The 19041-nt window shown below is 38.3% G+C and overlaps 1 protein-coding gene across 5 annotated transcripts in view; it reads left to right on the plus strand.

Moving 5' to 3' along the window:
- The window catches only part of PLCG2 (phospholipase C gamma 2), a 76412-nt gene that overhangs the window by 50326 nt on the left and 7045 nt on the right, over window positions 1-19041 (plus strand). For all 5 annotated transcript variants that reach the window (XM_026092588.2, XM_026092589.2, XM_064519748.1 and 2 more), the window contains 15 exons: window positions 519-623; window positions 839-928; window positions 2396-2574; window positions 3354-3554; window positions 4834-4953; window positions 6279-6459; window positions 7845-7913; window positions 9093-9202; window positions 10000-10096; window positions 11004-11070; window positions 11382-11539; window positions 14157-14259; window positions 15493-15702; window positions 17152-17297; window positions 18367-18481. In XM_026092588.2, coding sequence (XP_025948373.1) covers window positions 519-623; window positions 839-928; window positions 2396-2574; window positions 3354-3554; window positions 4834-4953; window positions 6279-6459; window positions 7845-7913; window positions 9093-9202; window positions 10000-10096; window positions 11004-11070; window positions 11382-11539; window positions 14157-14259; window positions 15493-15702; window positions 17152-17297; window positions 18367-18481 — 1951 coding nt within the window. The remainder of the gene's footprint in view (window positions 1-518; window positions 624-838; window positions 929-2395; window positions 2575-3353; window positions 3555-4833; window positions 4954-6278; window positions 6460-7844; window positions 7914-9092; window positions 9203-9999; window positions 10097-11003; window positions 11071-11381; window positions 11540-14156; window positions 14260-15492; window positions 15703-17151; window positions 17298-18366; window positions 18482-19041) is intronic.

Raw genomic sequence — 19041 nt, forward strand, 5'->3', positions numbered from 1 at the left:
CCTTCTAGTATCCTTCAAGATACATAGATCTGGCATGGGTTGTGTGACAGGGCCAAGGTCTCTGCTGGGTTTACCTGTTCTTGCTTTCTACACGTGGATTGTAGTGTTCTGCATAAGTTAGGGCTTTAGATGTCAGGGAGGAGAACAAAGTAGAACTTGTTCTCCTCCCTGTGGAGGAGAGCTATGTCCTGTTCTCTTCATAAGGATAAAACAAAAATCACTCTGAAGTGATGTTTGCTTAACAAAAAATGTTTTCTGCCCTCTGAAGAATGGTGAGCTCTTACCAAAATAGTTGTTTCCTCATTGCTTGAGTGATGCCTCTACTGACTTTTCAATCTTTAGTATGAGATTTAAATTTTGAGCCAATAATTTCCACCCCTGCTGCATAAAGCCTTGTGAAAGTGCTTTTTTTTGTGGTAGTAACAGAAGAAGGCTGGGCAATGGAGGGAAATTACTTCCCATAGTACTGACTTATACTGAGATAGTATGACCAATTTTATATACTTTTTTTTTTTAAGCATAAAAAGCTCGGGCCAAAAGGAGACATTGATGTCAACCTGGAAGACAAGAAAGAAGAAAAAAAGCAACAAGGAGAACTTTACATGTGGGACACGATAGAACAGGTAGAATTTATGTGACATTTGCAACAGTTTGTTATTAGGATGTGTAATATCGGAGGTGTACATGAATATTGTCAGTATTTTTGTAAGTAATATCCTCACTTGAACTGGTGTGAGTGAGGGCAAGAAGGTGCTTCGTTAGATCGTGCTGGAAATTGTGATTAGTGAGTTTGGCTGTTTGTCTTAGTAATAGTTTTAATATCTGTCTTAACTTCTAGAAATGGACTCGGCACTACTGTGCTATTGCTGATGAAAAGCTTTCATTCAGCGATGACATTGAACAGAACGCTGATGAAGATTCATCAAAGGTGATGGCTGTGTTTTGTTGTTTAAGGATATTCCTTCCCCAAGTTACAGAGATGATTACTCTTGGATATCTATGCAGTTGTTAAATTGAAGAAACTAAAACTAGTTTTCTAAAGTCACTGGTTTTGAAAGCTTTATAATGAGTTTTTCTTCTGCCTGAAGCCATACACAGATTCGTTCTATTACAGATTTCTGAACAGAAGTTCTTTTCTGCTTCCATGAAACAAATTTGAAGAAAATGATACAGCTTTATTCAGCCTGTAGTCTGGTGCTCAGTGTTAATTATATTTCCTGTTTGTATGCAATTAAAGTATTCAAATCAATCTAATAAAGTTTCATGCTTCCTCATCTGCTGCTTGGGGTGTAGGTGCTAATGCTGATGGGAATGAGCTGCCTGCATCAAGAGAATAGTTGTCTATTTCTCTTTAATATGAAATGGAGAAGCTGAGCTTTTAAAGAAGCTTTTTAAAGTCAAATTCTTCCTCTCAGATTATTTCACTGTTTGCAGATGCTGATATTATTGAAGTTATAGAGAATCTGTGTCAGATAATAAGTGTATCTGCAAATAATAATTAAAAAGGGCCTTTGTCAATGCATTCTCCTGAACCTATTTTTAATAAAATGTCTTTATCCCTTGGCTAACTTAAGGCTTATGAAGAGAAGTATAAGGGCAATGAAATATTAGCATTTAACTACCAAAATTATGCTGATGTGTGCACTGACAATCAAAGCCTTTATTGTGAATTATATGCCTTTGGTTAATTGCTATTGCTATTCTCAAACTACACAATATGATGAAATTAGGTTCGATATGTAATAATACAGCACACCTCTTAGACATTACGTACTGTTCATTTCATGTTATCAAAGTGGTTGTCACAGGTGAACATGTATTATCTGCCTATTGCTCCTGTTAAAGCAGAAGCATGAGGCTCAGTAAGGGCTGCAATAGCAGTGATACTCAGCATGGTTTCTTCTTGAGAGCTTTCCAGTTTCCACATGTGCTTTTTCATTGCTAACATACATGTGTATGGTTCAGAGATTTGCTCTCTGCATGTGCAGAACCACATACTCATTCACCTAGATACTAGTGTCAGTAGAATAATTAATGTGTAGGCAAGTACACAGATGGTTCTTGGAAAAAAAAGCAGAACAGAACTTCTCTGGATTAGCAGTAGGCTGCTTTGCTTTTAAAATATAAATCAGTGTTTGCATTGTTGCGTTTTTTGGCTTTCTGTTGATTATGTATTTGAACAGGGCAGAAATTGATCGCTGCTCCAAAGAAACGGCTTGGTTGGGGAAAAGTCAGTGTGACTATAGAGGTGGTCAGCTTGTTTGTGGAGGGCGAGTTTAAGACAAAATATGAGCTGAAATCCTGAAATAGGAAATGGCTGTATCAATAAGCAGTACTTTGTATCAAAATCATAAAATTAGAAGTGGACTATAGAAATTCTTCTCTTCTGGTCTAGGAGGTAAAACGTACTGAACTGCACTTAAAAGAGAAGTGGTTCCATGGGAAAATGAAAGAGGGGAGGACAACTGCTGAGAAGCTGCTCCAGGAATATTGTGCTGAAATGGGTGGCCAGGATGGAACATTCCTAGTTAGGGAAAGCGAAGCCTTCCCTAATGATTGCACCTTGTCGTTCTGGTATGGTGATTGTCTTAAAAATTTTACATGGACATTGTTTATTTTACTTCATTGCACAAAAATAACTCTATTTTTTAAGTATGCATTTACAGCTAAGTGGAAATAGGAATTAGGAGTTGCTATCTTTACAAGAATGTTATTGGTGGGGTTGTGAAAGACCACTTTGTAGATTGAACTTCAGGGTAGCATAGTGTGTTGTGTTCAAGCAGGCACTATTTGAAGTGTTAGAGCTATCAAGAGAGAACTGACCAGTTTGATTTCCCTCCCCGCCGCCCCCCCCCCCCCTTTTTTTTTTCAATGCTCTGGCAGGATGCAGAATTTGTTATTTATTCAATGAGTGGGCCAAAATTTGGTCTTTTATTTTGAGATAAATTACTGGTATCCATACTGAACAGATAGTCTCATGAGACTATTGTCAGAGATTGATCTTTTGAAAAAGGATCCCTCTGGAGGGAAAAGAATAAAGAATTTTTGGTGACTTTTTTCTGGTTGGGACTTTATGAGTAACAGTAAATCAGATGGATTTCTGAGCCAGAGAGTTGTCTGAGTAATTCTGCAGGGAGTAGATGTTTGCTACATTTTAAACCATTGTGGGTAGAAAATTATTAGTTTTGGTCCTATAATTTTTTTTTTCTCTTTAGTTGTTTCAAGAGATGCCACAGATTTCTTGCCCCATCCTAAGCTCACCCAGTACAATTGACCGGGAATGGGTGAGGAAACCCTTCAGGGGAAAAACTCTTACGTTACCTTTCTTTTCCTTATCTTCTTTATTTCTTCAGGAGGTCAGGTAGAGTCCAGCACTGCCGTATTCGTTCTTCAGGCGATGGGGACAATGTGAAATACTACCTGACAGACAACCTCACTTTTGATAGTATCTACGATCTCATTCAACACTACAAGGAGGCCCACTTGCGATGCGCTGAGTTTGAACTGCGTCTGACCGATGCTGTGCCTAATCCCAGCCCTCATGAGACTAAAGAGTATGTACTGCAGAAGGCAAGCACCAGGGTTGTTAAGTCAGAGTTCTTTTTGTTGCCTTAGATGATCTTGGATTTTTTTTCCTCTAAAATTCCCCCAGATTCTGGAGCACACCTGAGGTTTTACTTGCTCGCAGGTGTTGTAGGAATAAGCTTCCTTGAAAGACTCTGAGCAAGAGCCTTGATTTTGTGAGAGCCTGGTAAAGCAGGGAACAGCCCCTGGGAAAGCAATTTACTGTCAGCAGTTGGGAAGATCAGTGAGAACTGTAATGCTTTGAAAGTGTGCTAATTCCTTACCTCTCTGCTCAGTGGTTTACGATGCCCAGCAGGTTGGATTAGATATTTAGTAGATGGCTGTGGTCTGGCAACTAAGTGGTCATGGTCTGTGCCATCTGGAAGCTCTATTACTGGGGCAGTGAGCCCAAGCTGAGTTATGTTTCCTTAATCTGCCCCTCCACCTCACCTCTGTCAGAGCTGATTAGGGTAACTTGGCCCCATGCTGGTAGGAAACAGCATAGCTTGGTTTTTATTTCCAGCTGGTATTTGCCAAATGTGGATTCTGGGCAGAGCCTGCTGGCAGAACACTGTGTAGACACTGCCCTTTGATCTGTTTTCTCTGCAGTCAGAAAAAGGAAATCTCCTTTGAATGTGAAATCACATCTATAACTTCAAACTTTTTTTCCTGGGACCTGATCTGGGAGAAACTGACCACCCATAGGTGACTCTTGAAGCCAGTGTGAGGGGAAGGAACAGTTTAAGGGTTAGTTTTCCTGATTTTCTGTGGAGGTGGGGATATACTGCCAATATAAGTGGTCATACCTTCTATGAAGGCACATAAGGTATCAATAGGCCCATCCTTAGAGTGAGAGAACAAATCAAGGTCTGAATCAAAGAATTTGAATGCCTGGTGGTTTTCTCTTGCCTGTATTTGGGCTTTTCCTTATATCTACTATGTTAAGACTCTGAATCAACTATGGAAAACAGAATGATGGACTAAAAGCAGGATCCATTGCCTTTGTTTCAGGAAGAAATGCTAATTTATGTTTCATTCTTTTAAGGAAACAAGATGTTATGGTATCTTCTTGATGGTTTCACCCCAAATAAGATGCCAAGTTAGTGTTTTGTAATAACTGCTGTGATAGGTGGCCGGACGGGGAAGATATAATGCATAATTTTTCTTGTAATGTTTGAGACTCTAGTGCTAGTAACACTGCCTCTTCTTACTGAATGATATTTGATCAGCTTTGTAATCCTTTGTCCATTTTGATTTTAACTTTTGTAGTTGGTATTATAGTAACCTGAGTCGGGGAGAGGCAGAAGACATGTTGATGCGAATTCCTCGAGATGGAGCCTTTCTGATTAGAAAGAGGGATGAACCGGATTCGTTTGCCATGACTTTCAGGTAGGAAAAGATGGATGTGACTACAGTACCTACAAAGTCCACAGCATTGTGGTTTTTCTCATTTAATAAGTACTGTGGTCTTTCCAGAGTAATGAAAATCCTGCTTGTGAAGTTTGAGTAATTGCATGGTTGATTGCATCTTGACAGTAGGTGCATATGGGGGCAAAATGTGTGAGAACAGGCACAACAGTTAATTTGTGACCAGAATAAACCTGCATACTTTTTTATAAGAACAAATATGGGTGCTAATTATCCCTTTCCCCTCATATGGACCTGTGCGTCACCTTCTTCACTTCCTTGAAGCTTCCTACTATAGGGTGCTATTTTGAAGTTCTTTTTGGTGCTAATGCAGCAGTGATTCTAGATCCTTTTTCCCTGGAAATCCTGCCTTGTCCTATAACTGACAGAAGTTCATTCAGTATCTGTTAAAATGAAACTGTTTTCTATCTACTTGTGTGTTTTCCTTGCCAGGGGATGTATTTTTTGAAACTGTGGTTCTTGTAGCAACATTAATAAAATGTATAGACTTGTGGTATTCTCCATTGTGCCTTCAAATCAAGTTGGGTTTCTTTAAAAATGCCTCTTTCTGCAATGTATAAAATTGCTTTGGAAAGCAAATACTTGTTTTCTCTTACTTACATGCCTTACTGTGTATTGAAGATGTCCAGAATTGCCTGATTCACTGCGGGCTCTGGTTTTAATCCTTCTGCTGTTAGCAAGGTGAATACTGAAGTCTGTTGAGCTGCAGAATCTCCATTAAACCATTTCACATTAAGTGGAAAATGAGAAGTTCCAAAACTTCTGCAGTTTGAAAAGTATGCAGGAATCTTCTGTGGGTAGAACAGTTGTCAGGTTTACTGTCATCAGTGAAAGCATGAATCTTGTGTTTAAACACAAAAAAATTTTTTTCTTTGCAAAGTTGATTCCTGTAGTTAGCGGAATGGGCATAGGGAAAAAACAGCTACTCATATTGAGGAGAATGTGTCTTATTGCTTAGGAACAACTGTAGATCAGCAACAGCAGATTCCAGAAGGATTCTCAGTCTAACCAGAGACCTTTTTTTCCAGTATGAAAGTGACAGGAAACTCTTGTATAGAGGGGAAAAAAGTAGGGAAGTTTAACATAGGCAAATGCATGGGTTTAGCCCAAGGCTCTGTACATTGTAGAAAAATGTGAATGTTTGTGAACTTAATCAAGCTTTGGGAAAAGGAGAAATTATGTTGCCTATTAAAAATGCACATGGCAGTTATGGTCTGGTTTGCAGCAGTGGAGATTTCACTGGGAGGAATACCAGCTCCTTTTCAGCACCTGAACTTATTTTACAGAGCTGAGGGGAAAGTGAAGCACTTCCGAATTCAGCAAGAAGGCCGCCACTTTGTGCTTGGAACCTCGGCCTATTTTGAAAGTTTAGTGGAGCTGGTAACATACTATGAGAAGCATCCGCTGTACAGGAAAATGAAATTGCGTTACCCGGTGACTGAGGAGCTGCTGGAGCGCTACAGCACGGTCAGTGATGGTCTTTGTATGAGTGGCAGTTGCTGTAGAGGACAAAATCCCACATCTAGACTCGGGAGACCTGGGGATCAGTTCTGGTATGCTAAATGACTTTCTGGGGAGCTTAGGTGGATAGTTTCAGTCTATGCCTGAGTTTTCTTACCTGTAAGACAGGAAGGGTTACACTGACTTCTCTTGCAAAGTGTTTGAGGTACCTGAAGGAAAGAGTTTCGTCTTTGTTTATGGGTAAACTCCTGCCTTCCTTATGATTCGATTGGAAAAGCTGCTCAGTGAAACTGGGGATTGCCACTCTGCTGTAAAATGAGTTTTTGATAATAGCCTCACTTGTAGTTGGCGTTCTCTTCTATTGCTAGAGTAGATACAGATCTTAAAATGATCATGCAGGTGCCAGTTGCTAAGCATTTCAGAAAAAATCAATCATTCTGCTGCATCTCTCCACTGGGACTTACAGTGAGAGTTGTCTCACCTCGCTGTAGACATCTCGGAGATGGTGTCCAGCTGTCTCTTGTGTTAAAAAGTGAGAGGTACCTTTGAAGGCTCACTCTTTGAGATAAGCATGAGGAAAATTTCCCCAAGAAGTACCTGCCTTTGTCCAATAACTAGACAGGGAGCTCAGATCATTAGCATAGGATAGGTGTCTACTTTCTGAATGGATGTGTTTTTTGACAAGATTTAAAGCTTTATTGAGGTAACTGGCGTTTGGAAAGCATGAGATGATCTCTTCTGTTTTCAAGCATGTGTCTTTTAAAAGCTGCAGGAAAAACAAGTTTGGCATCTTTGAGGAAATCAAAGTCTGTGCTTTTGTTTTTCTGGGGAGAATAAAAGGGACTGAAGGGATTTTTAGACATGATTTTTAATAGTATTGCTTATAATTAGGGTTTTGTATCCTAGGACCATGTCCAAATGGGAACATAAGGACAGGATGAAAGAAAAAAGTATGACTGTGTATACTGAAGTAACTTTCCATGTTTTAGGATATTTTTTAATAGTGAAACCACTACTGGAACTGAAGCGTTACCATTGTAACACAGAAATCATAATTGTGGGTATTGTCTTCCTCTGTTGCACACAGAATGATACTCACAATCTCGAAGCTACTTGTAAGCATTTGATGAATTGAGATGCTTTTGTGAGGTATTTCTGTTTCACTGTGTTTTACTGTTGATTAAACTGAGGCATAGACAGGTTAAATGACAAGCCAAAGCTGTGGGTTCAACTGTAGAAATGAGCATAACATAGGTGTCTGGCTGGCCTCCTCTTCTGTTTGTCCAAGTATTGTCAGAAAGGTGATTTCTACAAGGATTTCTTGTTATATTAACAGTAAGTATGTTTGCAATTTTTAATTCCCATAACTTTTTTCTGTTTTGCTTTTTAAGGAAAAAGACATTAATTCCCTCTATGATGTCAAGATGTATGTGGAACCCAGTGAAATCACCCCGGCAGTGGTATGCTTAAGGAAAGATATTCTTCACACTTTCTCTTAGACTTCTGAAAAGATGATAATTGTTTGTCGATTTCCTGCTAGCAGCAATGAAAAGGATAATTGAAAGTGTTAGTCTGCTTGATTTATGGAGGGCTGGATAGCAGAAGTATAAAGAGTGTGACTTTCCCAGCCTCTCTTTAAAATTTGCACACGCACATTTTCTTTGTGCAAATCCTGTATTGATTCACCTGTACTGGGATATCAGGCACTTTGCTATTGAGTCTGTGGAGGTGATTTGATTTGGCATGCATACTTAAGCAGATATGCCCAGAAATTAATTAGCCAAAGAGAAAATTCAATCTGAGGAGGCCAAGTCCTCATGGAAATAGAATACAACACGTAAACCCTGAGTGTGTTTGCTAATAAGCACCACTATTTGTGCACAAAATTTTCAGAATTCAACTAACAAAAGTGGCTTGCTTGCGTAAGTAGGTGCAGATTTCCATTGCGTTTTCTATAGAAAAGCGGTGTCTTTGGTTAGTAGAGAGTTACTTAAATTTGTCTTGTTTTAGGATGTATGTGATGTTTTAAAAATGAGTGACACAGCAAACATCTACATATCTCTAATTCTTGTTAGGGCCTGTCTGCTTCTAATTTCTCACAAAAGCTCACCTGCTTGTAAATTATGTGGCTGTAATTCTTTTTAGTCTTTTTTGACTAATGAATTTGTGTTGCTACTGAATGATTTCGCTAGTAGTAAATTCAAGATAAAGAAATTTCTTATCCTGCTAAAACTGGGGTTTTTCCTAAAGAAAATTAGATCAGTTGGAGAGCTGATGTGGTTTTGAAGGGGAGGCTCTTAAACTGCATCTAAGCCTGCAGGCTCCAACTGTGTCTGAATACAGGTAGCAAAGAGAGAGGATTTATTGCTCACTGTTTTTGTTCTACCATGATTATGTTGCAGCGCCCATAAACGAAAGGGTTTTTTTTTTTCCTTGCTGATATTTGAAAAATAGCTCTTAAGTAGCATCACTTGCTTCCTCCTGCCAATAGATGTCACTCTGGAACTTCAGTATTAAGCTTTCTAAGTTTCATAAGAAAAAAGGGATCTAATTCCCTCCCTGTCTTTTAAAGATCATGTTATTGATCATTTTATGACCTGTCCCCCTATCCTGAACCCTTTTCTTTGTTTCTCTTAAAGCCTCAGAGAACAGTGAAAGCTTTATATGACTACAGAGCCAAAAGAAGTGATGAACTGAGCTTCTGCCGAGGGGCTCTAATTCATAATGTCACAAAGGAAACTGGAGGCTGGTAAGGACAAGGATTCCTCATAGGAGAACTTCTAGTGACTTACTAGGGAGGAAAAAAATCAGCTTTGGGTAGTAGTTCTTAAACTCTTTGCCTGTTATCTGATTGCTGCTTGTGAGCTGTAGCCTTATAAATCTTAATGCCAGCATATTAAACAAAAGCCAAAAACACAACCTCAAGTCTCCTTTCATGTCTCTTCCGTTGTCCTCCTGTATACAGCAATAACCTCAGCCTGGTAGAGCCTTCACATCCCAGTGTATCCAGCATTTGTCCTTTACTCTCTTCATCCTTCCTGAACACTTGTCTTCTGGGAAGTCAGGCATCTATTATCATTGTCATCATTACTCTGTCTCCTTCCTTGCTCTGCATAGTACTACATAGGGAACAAACCAATTTTTTTTTTCTTTTTTCTTTTTTAGTTATCTGTATAGTCTGCTTTTGTAAGTGGCTTGCTTTCTTAGCTGGTTTGTAAGTTGCTTGGAAAGCCTGGGAATCTCATGTTTCCATATAGTTTCTGCATGGCTATCAACCACATGATAGTATTTTTAGTACTGGAGGGGGGAAAAGCCTCTTAAATTGTTAATTCCAGTTTACAGTAGCTGTAATCCCTCTGAAATCACCTGTTAATGATCACTGTGTTAGAGCTTTTAGCTACTTCATCACTTTTATTTTGGTGATAGCCAAGTAGGCAAGCTAGTATTGGGTATTAATGACCAATTTACTGAGGATTATTGCTTCATTAATGACCTATTGAACATCTTTGTTTCTTCTCTCTCTGTCCTTTTTTGTTTTAAATTCAGGTGGAAGGGGGATTATGGAGAAAAAGTACAACACTATTTTCCATCAAATTATGTTGAAGACATGTCATCTGCTAATTCTGCTGAGCTTGAAAGCCAGGTAAGAGTCAAGCTTTGTCTGCTGTTTCCCTAGAAGATGCTGCCTGCTGAAAGTGGCAGTCTGGTTTATGGAATTATGACTGTGCACGCTGCGTTTGAGAGAACACAGAACGGAGAAATGAATGCATTCTTTGCTATTCTCTATGCTGTCAAGTATGTTTGGCAGCGCTTTCCTCACAGATAACTACTTAAGAAGATAACTGATACGGTGGGTTTTTAGGAGGTTATAACTGTTTCCTGCTGATGAAAATCATACCAGATTAGATTTTTCAGATAATTTAGGGAAACAGTAATGTGCCTGAAATTTATAACTAATTTGCCTTCATAATTACTGCCTAGATGTTTGCAAGTGGGAAAACTGGATGCACAAACACATTTTGCTAGCTATTTTCATGCTCCATTATCCAGTTTTTGTGCATAACTAACCCTATCCTGTCTGTCAAAAGTGTGTAAAAATCTAATCCAAAGTCTGGGGCAAAGATTTGTTTAACAAAACACAAAGTAGGCAGTTTTGACATTTGGAGGTTTTAAAAACAAAATGTTGAATACTTTTGTTGCACTTGATCACTTCCAAGAGTTTGCTTGGAGTCTTTGGAGGAAAATATATATATAAAAATATTTTTGTTCTTTATGGTTATTGTAGCTTTAAAACAGACTAGAAATGAGCAGTTATGTAAGGACAGAAACTGCACTCCCTGTTTTGACTCTCACTATTGAGGCTATCATCTGTTTCTCAAAATGAGAAATCCTTGAAATGGAAACAGACTTTTAAACATTATAGTGGGCATACTTTCAGTGAAACTGTGATAGGATTGAATGGTGTGTATTTATTATTTGTTAATTGTCCTGTGCATATCCACTCAAGAGGAAAAGACTGAGGGTCAAATATAAGCCATTGTTTTTCACAGATCATCGAGGACAATCCATTGGGCTCTCTGTGTCGTGGAATACTGGTACTCAATACGTACAATGTTGGTATGTATTTTCTGATGCTTATAAATGGACTCCTGAGCCTTCTGAGTTGAATAGGGCTTTTTTCTGTTTAGCAGGAAAGATTTTGTGGAACTGACTTATTTATATATATGTGTGTATATATATATGTATATATACAAGTAATATGATGAAACTTAATGATACTAACTGTTCAGCCCCATAAGAGATTTTATTACAATAACCAGGGCTTTAACATTAGCTGTTGTGATAAATCAAGAACACTGACAGCTTACTGCAGTATGAAGAACTGTTGGAATTTAGTATAAACCTCTTGCTACTGTGTTGCCTAACAGTGAAAATGCCACAAGGGAAACACAAAAAGCCTTTTGTCTTCATTCTGGAACCCAAGAATCCAGAAGATCCACCTGTTGAGTTTGCAACTGATAAAGTAGAAGAACTATTTGAATGGTACCAAGGTATCCGTGAAATCACATGGAAAACTGCAGAAGAGGTATTGATAAAAATATATTCCATTGCTGGTTTTTATAATGTAATGCTATAAATTTAGATTAGAATTGATCTTTAGCTGCCATATACTGTTGAATCTTGCTAAAGCCTGATCCTAGACTCTCTTGCATATGGCTGCTAGTCTGTTGATTTTATTGATACTGTGAATCTTGTTCCCTAAATTTTTTGGGAATGCTACATAAATTAGCAGAGCACCAGTCTTCAGAAAGTTTTGTTTTTATGTTAACAGGAGTTTTTCAGCAGAGTACTGTCTGTGTTGCACTCTGCATCTCAGTGGAGAAGTGTATGTAGTAGTACAAAGTAGATACCATTATCGTTTTACACCTGATTACACTGGTGCAGTCCTAATGTTAAGCAGAAGAAACTCAGATCTCGGACTGTTCTGTCCAGAGTTGTGAATCCTCTAGTGAGTATATGTGAAACCTGAGCTGCCTTTGCCTAAACTCTTCTTAATTCTGTTTACTAACTCTGCTGTTCAGTGAATGCAATGGCACTAGTAGGGAATTGTTTGACAAGTATTTTTATTTATTTGTAACTAATGGCCCAATTCTGGATTTACCATTTTTTCACTAGCAGTCTTTCTAAATCCTTGTTTCAAGATTAGAGGATTCTCCCTAAGCTTAGCTTCTGTGTCCATATTTACTGCTACATAAAAAAAGGCATTCTTCAGGACCTGCAGTTTGTGTTCTGGTGTATTAATTTACTTCTCAGTCTTCTTTTCCAGTATTTAAAGTCTTTGACGTTACTAAAAAGCCTTTATGATGACTATACTTAAGTATACTCTTTCCTTTATTGCTTTTATTCACGTTTTATTATTAACTGGGTCATATGAATGATGCAAAATGTGTTTTAGTATCTTTTTGGCTCCTGCTGTTTATCCTTCATCTGGAGTGATAATGCTTTGAGGGTCATCAGAATCATATTTATAGCAAACAAGTTGGTGTCACAAGCAGAGGACTGTAAATTCAGCAAGGGAAGAAGCAACAGGAGCTGTTGACCTGTTGTTGGAGGAGGACAGAGCTGGTTCTAATGCCAGGTTTTCATTTAGAAATAAAAATGAGAAAAAGAGAAATGTGACCTAGAAGAAGTGTCTCTAAATGGAATGTTTTTCATGACATATCAATGGCTCTTCAGGAACTTGGCAGCTTTTTCTCCCTCTGTGCAGTTAGAGGAGCATTAAATAGTCTGTGTTCAAAGATGCTCTAAAGCTCATTTCTGTCAGTCAACAGGGTTTTCTCACAGTGTGGCGTCTTGAAAGTTCACATGATAGACTGCTGCATGGGGAGGGGTAAAAGAACAAGCCTTTTTCGCCAGTACAGTTAACAGTCTGTATTTTGGGGAAGGAAAAAGCATAGTGAATCAACACAATGCTACGATATGATACAGGCATTTTATCAGTTTACTTTTGGGCTGTGTCCATTGTACACTTAAAAATAAAACTGTCTAAGCTTTATGTACTTTGTCATCTCTGTTTAATACTAATACTTGCCATGCTCCCAGGGACAGTTGTTCATTGCTGGCTCTGCTGCTTGACTGTGACTAGAGTTATGTCTAAAGATGGGCTCATGGCATCTGCAAGTGCCTTTGCTAGTGAGAGCACTGCTTACTGTTGAGCAATGTCTGGGAAATGGTGGTGGAGCACTAAGTATGATGGAGTTCACGTTTGCAGTTTTTTTCCAAGGCTATTTCAAGTCTTAATGCTACATTTCTCTTTGCTTTTCTTATACTTCAATGTATCTCTGTTTCAGTGACCGTTTCTGGAAATGTACGGCTCCCCAACTTCTGTTTTTTTTTCTCTTCAATTCATCCTGTTGAAGGAATTCTTTTGGAAAGCTTCTTAATTACTGCTGCTTCATAACCTATTGGACCAAAGCTACTAACTGTTCACCATGTGACTCTTCTGACATGTTCTATCCTGTAATCTCTTCTTATGTCTGAAAAGCCTCCTGCCAAAATATCTCCACTCTGTATGAGTCACACTGATTTCAATAGCTTCCAGTCCCTGATAGCAGGGACTTTTGCTCGGCTTCCATTGCAAGTACTTGTAAATACGGAGATAGATAGTGGGCTTATTACTGATGATGCCTATTTGATTGCTGTGGTTTTTTTCCATGCTAATATTGCTGGTTGGCTATGCAAATAGGGAACTACTGGAACAATGCTCATAGTGTTTGAATTTAGTCTTTTGGGAGTTACTAGGAAGACATAAGTCCTGATCAAGATTGTAAATAGATAGAAACTTCACTAAACTTTGCATTTTTTTTTTCAAACTTTAGCAGCGTACAGTCAAGAACTTAACAAAAATAGTATAGAGTCCCCCTTACCCCTCAAAAGGTAATTTTGTTGCCAGGCTTCTGGGTAGGACTGATTCAGGGAAGCACTGAGACAGTTGCTTAAAAAACAACAACAACACTTGGTTAATCTATTCTCTGAACTGGATTTTAAAATATATCATATGTATGCAAGTGTCTAAAGTGTCATATAGGAATTGGGGCAAGAAAGGATGTATTAATTTTGTCATTTCCTGAGAGTTTACCCTGGAGTTATGGTACCATTATGCTTAGTGTAACTGTAATGTTAAACATTGTTAAATTTTACAGGAGAACAGGAGGAAGTACTGGGAAAAGAATCAATTAATCGCTATTGAATTATCTGATTTGGTAATCTACTGCAAGCCAACAAGCAAAACTAAGGACAATTTAGGTAATCTCCTTTAATATTACATCTGAATTCTACCTTCTCTATTAATCTCCATAGATATTAGTTGAAATGTTAGAACAGAAAATAAATTCTCTACTGGAAAATAGAATTCTGCCTCACCCATGTGGAGTTTTCAGTGACAATTTGGAATTGCACACTAGAGAGTTCTCGATGGTATTTATATTATAAAATGTCAGATAAAAGCCAATGGTTTATAAGAACTGTTTTGAGCATACATCTCAACCTGTTAATGTTTAAGTGTGAGACCAAATGTGGAACAAATTACTAAAATGAGGCACAGAGGAACAAAAGACCGTAAATGAGACAAGAACAATTGAGAACTTACCCAAATTTTCATTTTTCATAATGTTGCATTTTTGCAGTTAGTAAAATCACAGTAACAAAGACTAGGAAGCTTCTCAGGGTCAGTGGGTTTCCTTTAGAAAGGAGGCTTTAGAAGAAGATATATTTTGAAACTGTCACAAATTTCCAACTTAGCTAACTAGAGACATCCTCTCAATGACTTTCATAGGGAAGCTCACTAGTTACCTGTCGATTCTCTTTTTTTGAGATGAGAAACTCAACTCAACACTCGTGATTTGTAAAACCCTTAAGAAAGATTTGTTCTGCATTATATAATTTTACCGTAAAGACCTGTTTTCCATTTACATAAGGACTCATAAGCTATTGGAATGGTCTGTAGACTTATTAATATAAATGAGACGTGGGGTCTGTGTAAGTGCAGGTGTGGAATCTGACACTGAAAAAGGTACTTCTTATTCCAGCTTTTGTCATTGCTGCTGGAGAATCCAGCAAATATGCCCTTCTTCCTTAAGTTTCTTTGCCAATATTTTTAATTAGCTGTCAGTATGGTTGGGACACTATAATTACAGCCATTGTTTGCGGCATTGGCTAACCCTGACTCACCCTTTCTTCTCCCCATTTACACCCAGGAAAAGATGTCTCATTTAAATGTGTTGTAATGGTCAGAAGTGCATTATTAGCAATGATGAGATGAGAACATGACTACAGACTTTATCTGCCCTGCTGCAAGGGCAGGCAGGCAATTTTAACTTTCAGACTTGATATTCAACCAATTTGCGATGTCTGCATTAAAACGTTCTCAATTATTGCATTAAAGCACAAAATAAAACAAAGTGTTAGTGGAAATATAGTATAAATTGTGACTTCTTTTTTGCTTTAGTAACCACCCTTTTTTCTCCCTACCCTATGTAGAAAATCCTGATTTCAAAGAAATCCGTTCTTTTGTGGAAACCAAGGCAGAAAGTATTGTTAAGCAAAAACCTGTTGAGTTGTTGAAATACAACCAGAAGGGATTGACACGTGTCTACCCTAAAGGACAGAGAGTTGACTCATCCAACTATGACCCATTTCGCCTCTGGCTTTGTGGCTCCCAGATGGTGGCTCTGAACTTCCAAACTCCAGGTAATATTCCCTCTAAAGAGGAATTTAATCCACCCTTTGCTTTAGTATTAATGAGCCCCTTTCTGGCCTCTCTGCCATTCCAGCCACTGTGGCTGTCCTATTTATTTGTTCTTCACAGCAAGAGGAAAGGTGAAAGAACTAAAGTTTATTTGTGAATGTGTGGATCACCTGATGGAACAGATTCCCAGAAATCAGTTTCTGAAAGCCGTATCTGCCATTCCACAGAGCTGGCCTAGCAGCCCAAGACCAGATGCCATTGATGTGGGTGGTAGCTGTGTTGTTAATGCAGCTGGCAGATGAAGAAGTCATCAAACATAAGTTGCAGTTTAAAAGTGCATCTGTGCTGTCTTCAGCAAAGACTTTGAATAATGAAAGCTGAGGATCAGGGCCAGTGTATCACGTTTTACAAACTCACGCATACTATGCTAAATCTCAGCTTCCCAGACTACCTCAGTGGCAACTGAAAATGCATTTCAGTGGGCAATTTATAACCTGTCCGGTCTGACAGAATTTCCCCCTAGCTTTCTGTTGGGCTCTCACCAGTTCGGTGTTCCCCTTATGACCTGTATAGTTCTTCAGTGACCTGATAGGGAGCTGTGACTCACTGACTCATGCAGTGGTTCTGCCTTTTCCAAGGTGTCTGGAATCAAGCAAATAATGCCTGGACAGAAGAGAACAAAGCATTTTCATCAGCTCTACCTCCAATTGTCTCTTTTTTTTCTAGAGCAATTATTGCAGGTTATCTTTAACTTCTTTCAGCAGAACTGAAAAGAAAATGCAGAGAAAAACAAACAAAGCAGTTTCTTTCTGACTCCACTTTTAACTTCCCTAGTCCATGTTTAGTTCTCCTTTTGTCCTTTAGCTCTTTGCAGAAGCAGCTTACAAGCTTTTCTCCTTGTTCTGTTTCATACTTTCTCTGCAGGGCCTAAAGCTATATGTGTGTATTTCTCCCATAGTTGCCTTCTATTTAGGTTTTTCCCTTTCAACAGATGCCTAGTTCCAGAGCAGTTCTCCTAAGTTTCATCTTTAGAATTCCTTCTATTCTAACTTGTCTCTGAACCAGACAAACCTTTTAGAGGTAATGAGTGGGCTAATTTCACCTTGATCTCTTCCTGAGAAGCAAGCAAAGATATTCACATTAAGGTTCAGGTGGATGAGCAGTTGTTCAGCCACGGAGAAAACTGTACTCAGCTTTCTTAGGAACAAAGAGTTATGTACTTAGGAAACCAGTTATGAATGGAAATGGGTTCATCAGGATTAAAACTGGTGAGAAATGGCCTGTCAAGGTCAGCTATTGAAGGGAACCAAATCTTCCAGGTTACCTTTCCAGCTCTGTCTGAGAAAATGGTGACCAGAAGGAATGGTGCAGAGGAGCCATTAGTCTGATACTTTCTTTAGATTTATTCAGATGGGAATCTTTCTGTTATGACTGTTTAACTCTCTCCCTAGATAAATACATGCAATTGAACCATGCCTTGTTTTCACTTAATGGACGAACTGGCTATGTTCTGCAGCCAGAAAACATGAGAAATGAAGAATATGACCCAATGCCAAATGAATCAAGGAGGAAATTGCAGATGATTATGACAGTGAGGGTAAATCTCTTTTGTAAATTATGTTTTTACAAGTTATAAATATCTATAAAGCTAAAAATAAAGCTATTATATTTCAGAGCAAGATCTGAGAGATTGTCAAAACACTGTTTTTAAATGTCAGAGTGTTTTAGAATGAAACTCATTCCTGAAAGGAAACATGTATCTTTATCATGCTAATGAAGCACATGCTATAGGACTGAAAACATGATGCTGAGATAATTTTATATAATGACTAATAAAAATTCCAGTTGAACTAACTTACATTCTCACTCCACTGACTTCTCATTAGAAAGGTGCTGTTAGAGATTGGTTAGCCGCAGATAAACTAGTTCAGAAATTTCCAGTGTGATAGATGTTTGTAATGGAAGATAGAAACTAAGCAGAAAACAATAATAATATGATGAATGGAAGAAAAAGTCAGCTTATTTAGTGCACTGTGATTTACCAGAATGTCAGTCTCATTTTTCATAGAGAGGTGGGCCTCATCATCACCATTTGAATCATTTGAAAATTATGGCATATTGTCTTATAGTGCCAAATGCAAATTGAACTTGTTTCTGTTCTCAGTTGCTATTCAGTAAGAGATATCTTTTAAAAATATGTTTTCTGAGAAGTGCTATCAAGAAACAAACCCATTAACTGCTTTTCACTACAGTTTAGAAAAGAGGGAAACGGGCTGTGAAAGTAAAGCAGGAGTACAGCTCATAAAATAGATATGTAAGAAGGGCTGAGGAGAGATGACAAAACTTACGTTACAAACCTGGTGTGGAACTGCATATTGTGTATAAGCATTTGTGAATGAAAGTTAGCAACTGTATCTTAGAATGTGAACCATTGGGTCACCCAAACAATGAGGGTATGATTACTGGTGGCATGGATAGTATGTTTAATACATGCAAACACTTATTCAAGAGAGTGAGTGTGGGTTTTTTTTGTATGTTCTTCTGGGTTTTAGTTAAAAATATTTTTTTCTTCTAGTGGAATTGTCTTTTAAAAGCTACTTTCTGTGCAGAAATAAGGGTGATGAGCTTCCTTCGGACATGGTTATAATTTACTGCTGCTCTTACAGGTTTTAGGTGCTCGTCATCTTCCTAAGCCTGGTAGAAGCATTGCTTGTCCCTTCGTAGAGGTAGAAATTTGTGGGGCTGAATATGATAATAACAAATTCAAGACAACAGTTGTGAGTGAGTATCTATCTGCAGTTTTGTGTTTGGGGGGATATAGTTATACTTCCAGTGCACTTAAATAAAATAAAAAATAAACAGGTTGAATAGGAATTTACCATGTCTGTAACTGGCCGACAAACTATGCAGGGAGAAATAAGGTGACTGTTGCTCTTGACTGTCATACAATATTATTCTGTTGTGTGTCTCAGGGCCAGTTAATTCGAGAAACTTCAATGTATAACAAGTTCAGAGAAAAACTGTTATAGTTCATAAAAAGTTGCAATTCTGTAATGTTTTTGGCTATACGTGAGTTTGCGTAATTTGCATATTTTAAAAATTGCTCTTTTGAAAATGTCTTTAACATTACTAGTTGGTTCTCAAAGCTCTGCTCCAAATGGATTCAGCTACCATGAGATTCAGACTGTGCTGTTTAAATAGGGTTCTAAGGCTGGGATTCCTTTGGAGAAAACTTAGGCTGTAAAGTAGCATAACCTGCAGCGCAGGAGAAGTTTGACCAAAGCTCACTCCTGGTGAGTTTTGGATAAGGGGCAAATGGGGCAATATCTCAGCAGCAGCCA

Source organism: Dromaius novaehollandiae, chromosome 13 (genome assembly GCF_036370855.1).
Source record: "Dromaius novaehollandiae isolate bDroNov1 chromosome 13, bDroNov1.hap1, whole genome shotgun sequence".
In the NCBI taxonomy this organism is placed as follows: domain Eukaryota; kingdom Metazoa; phylum Chordata; class Aves; order Casuariiformes; family Dromaiidae; genus Dromaius; species Dromaius novaehollandiae.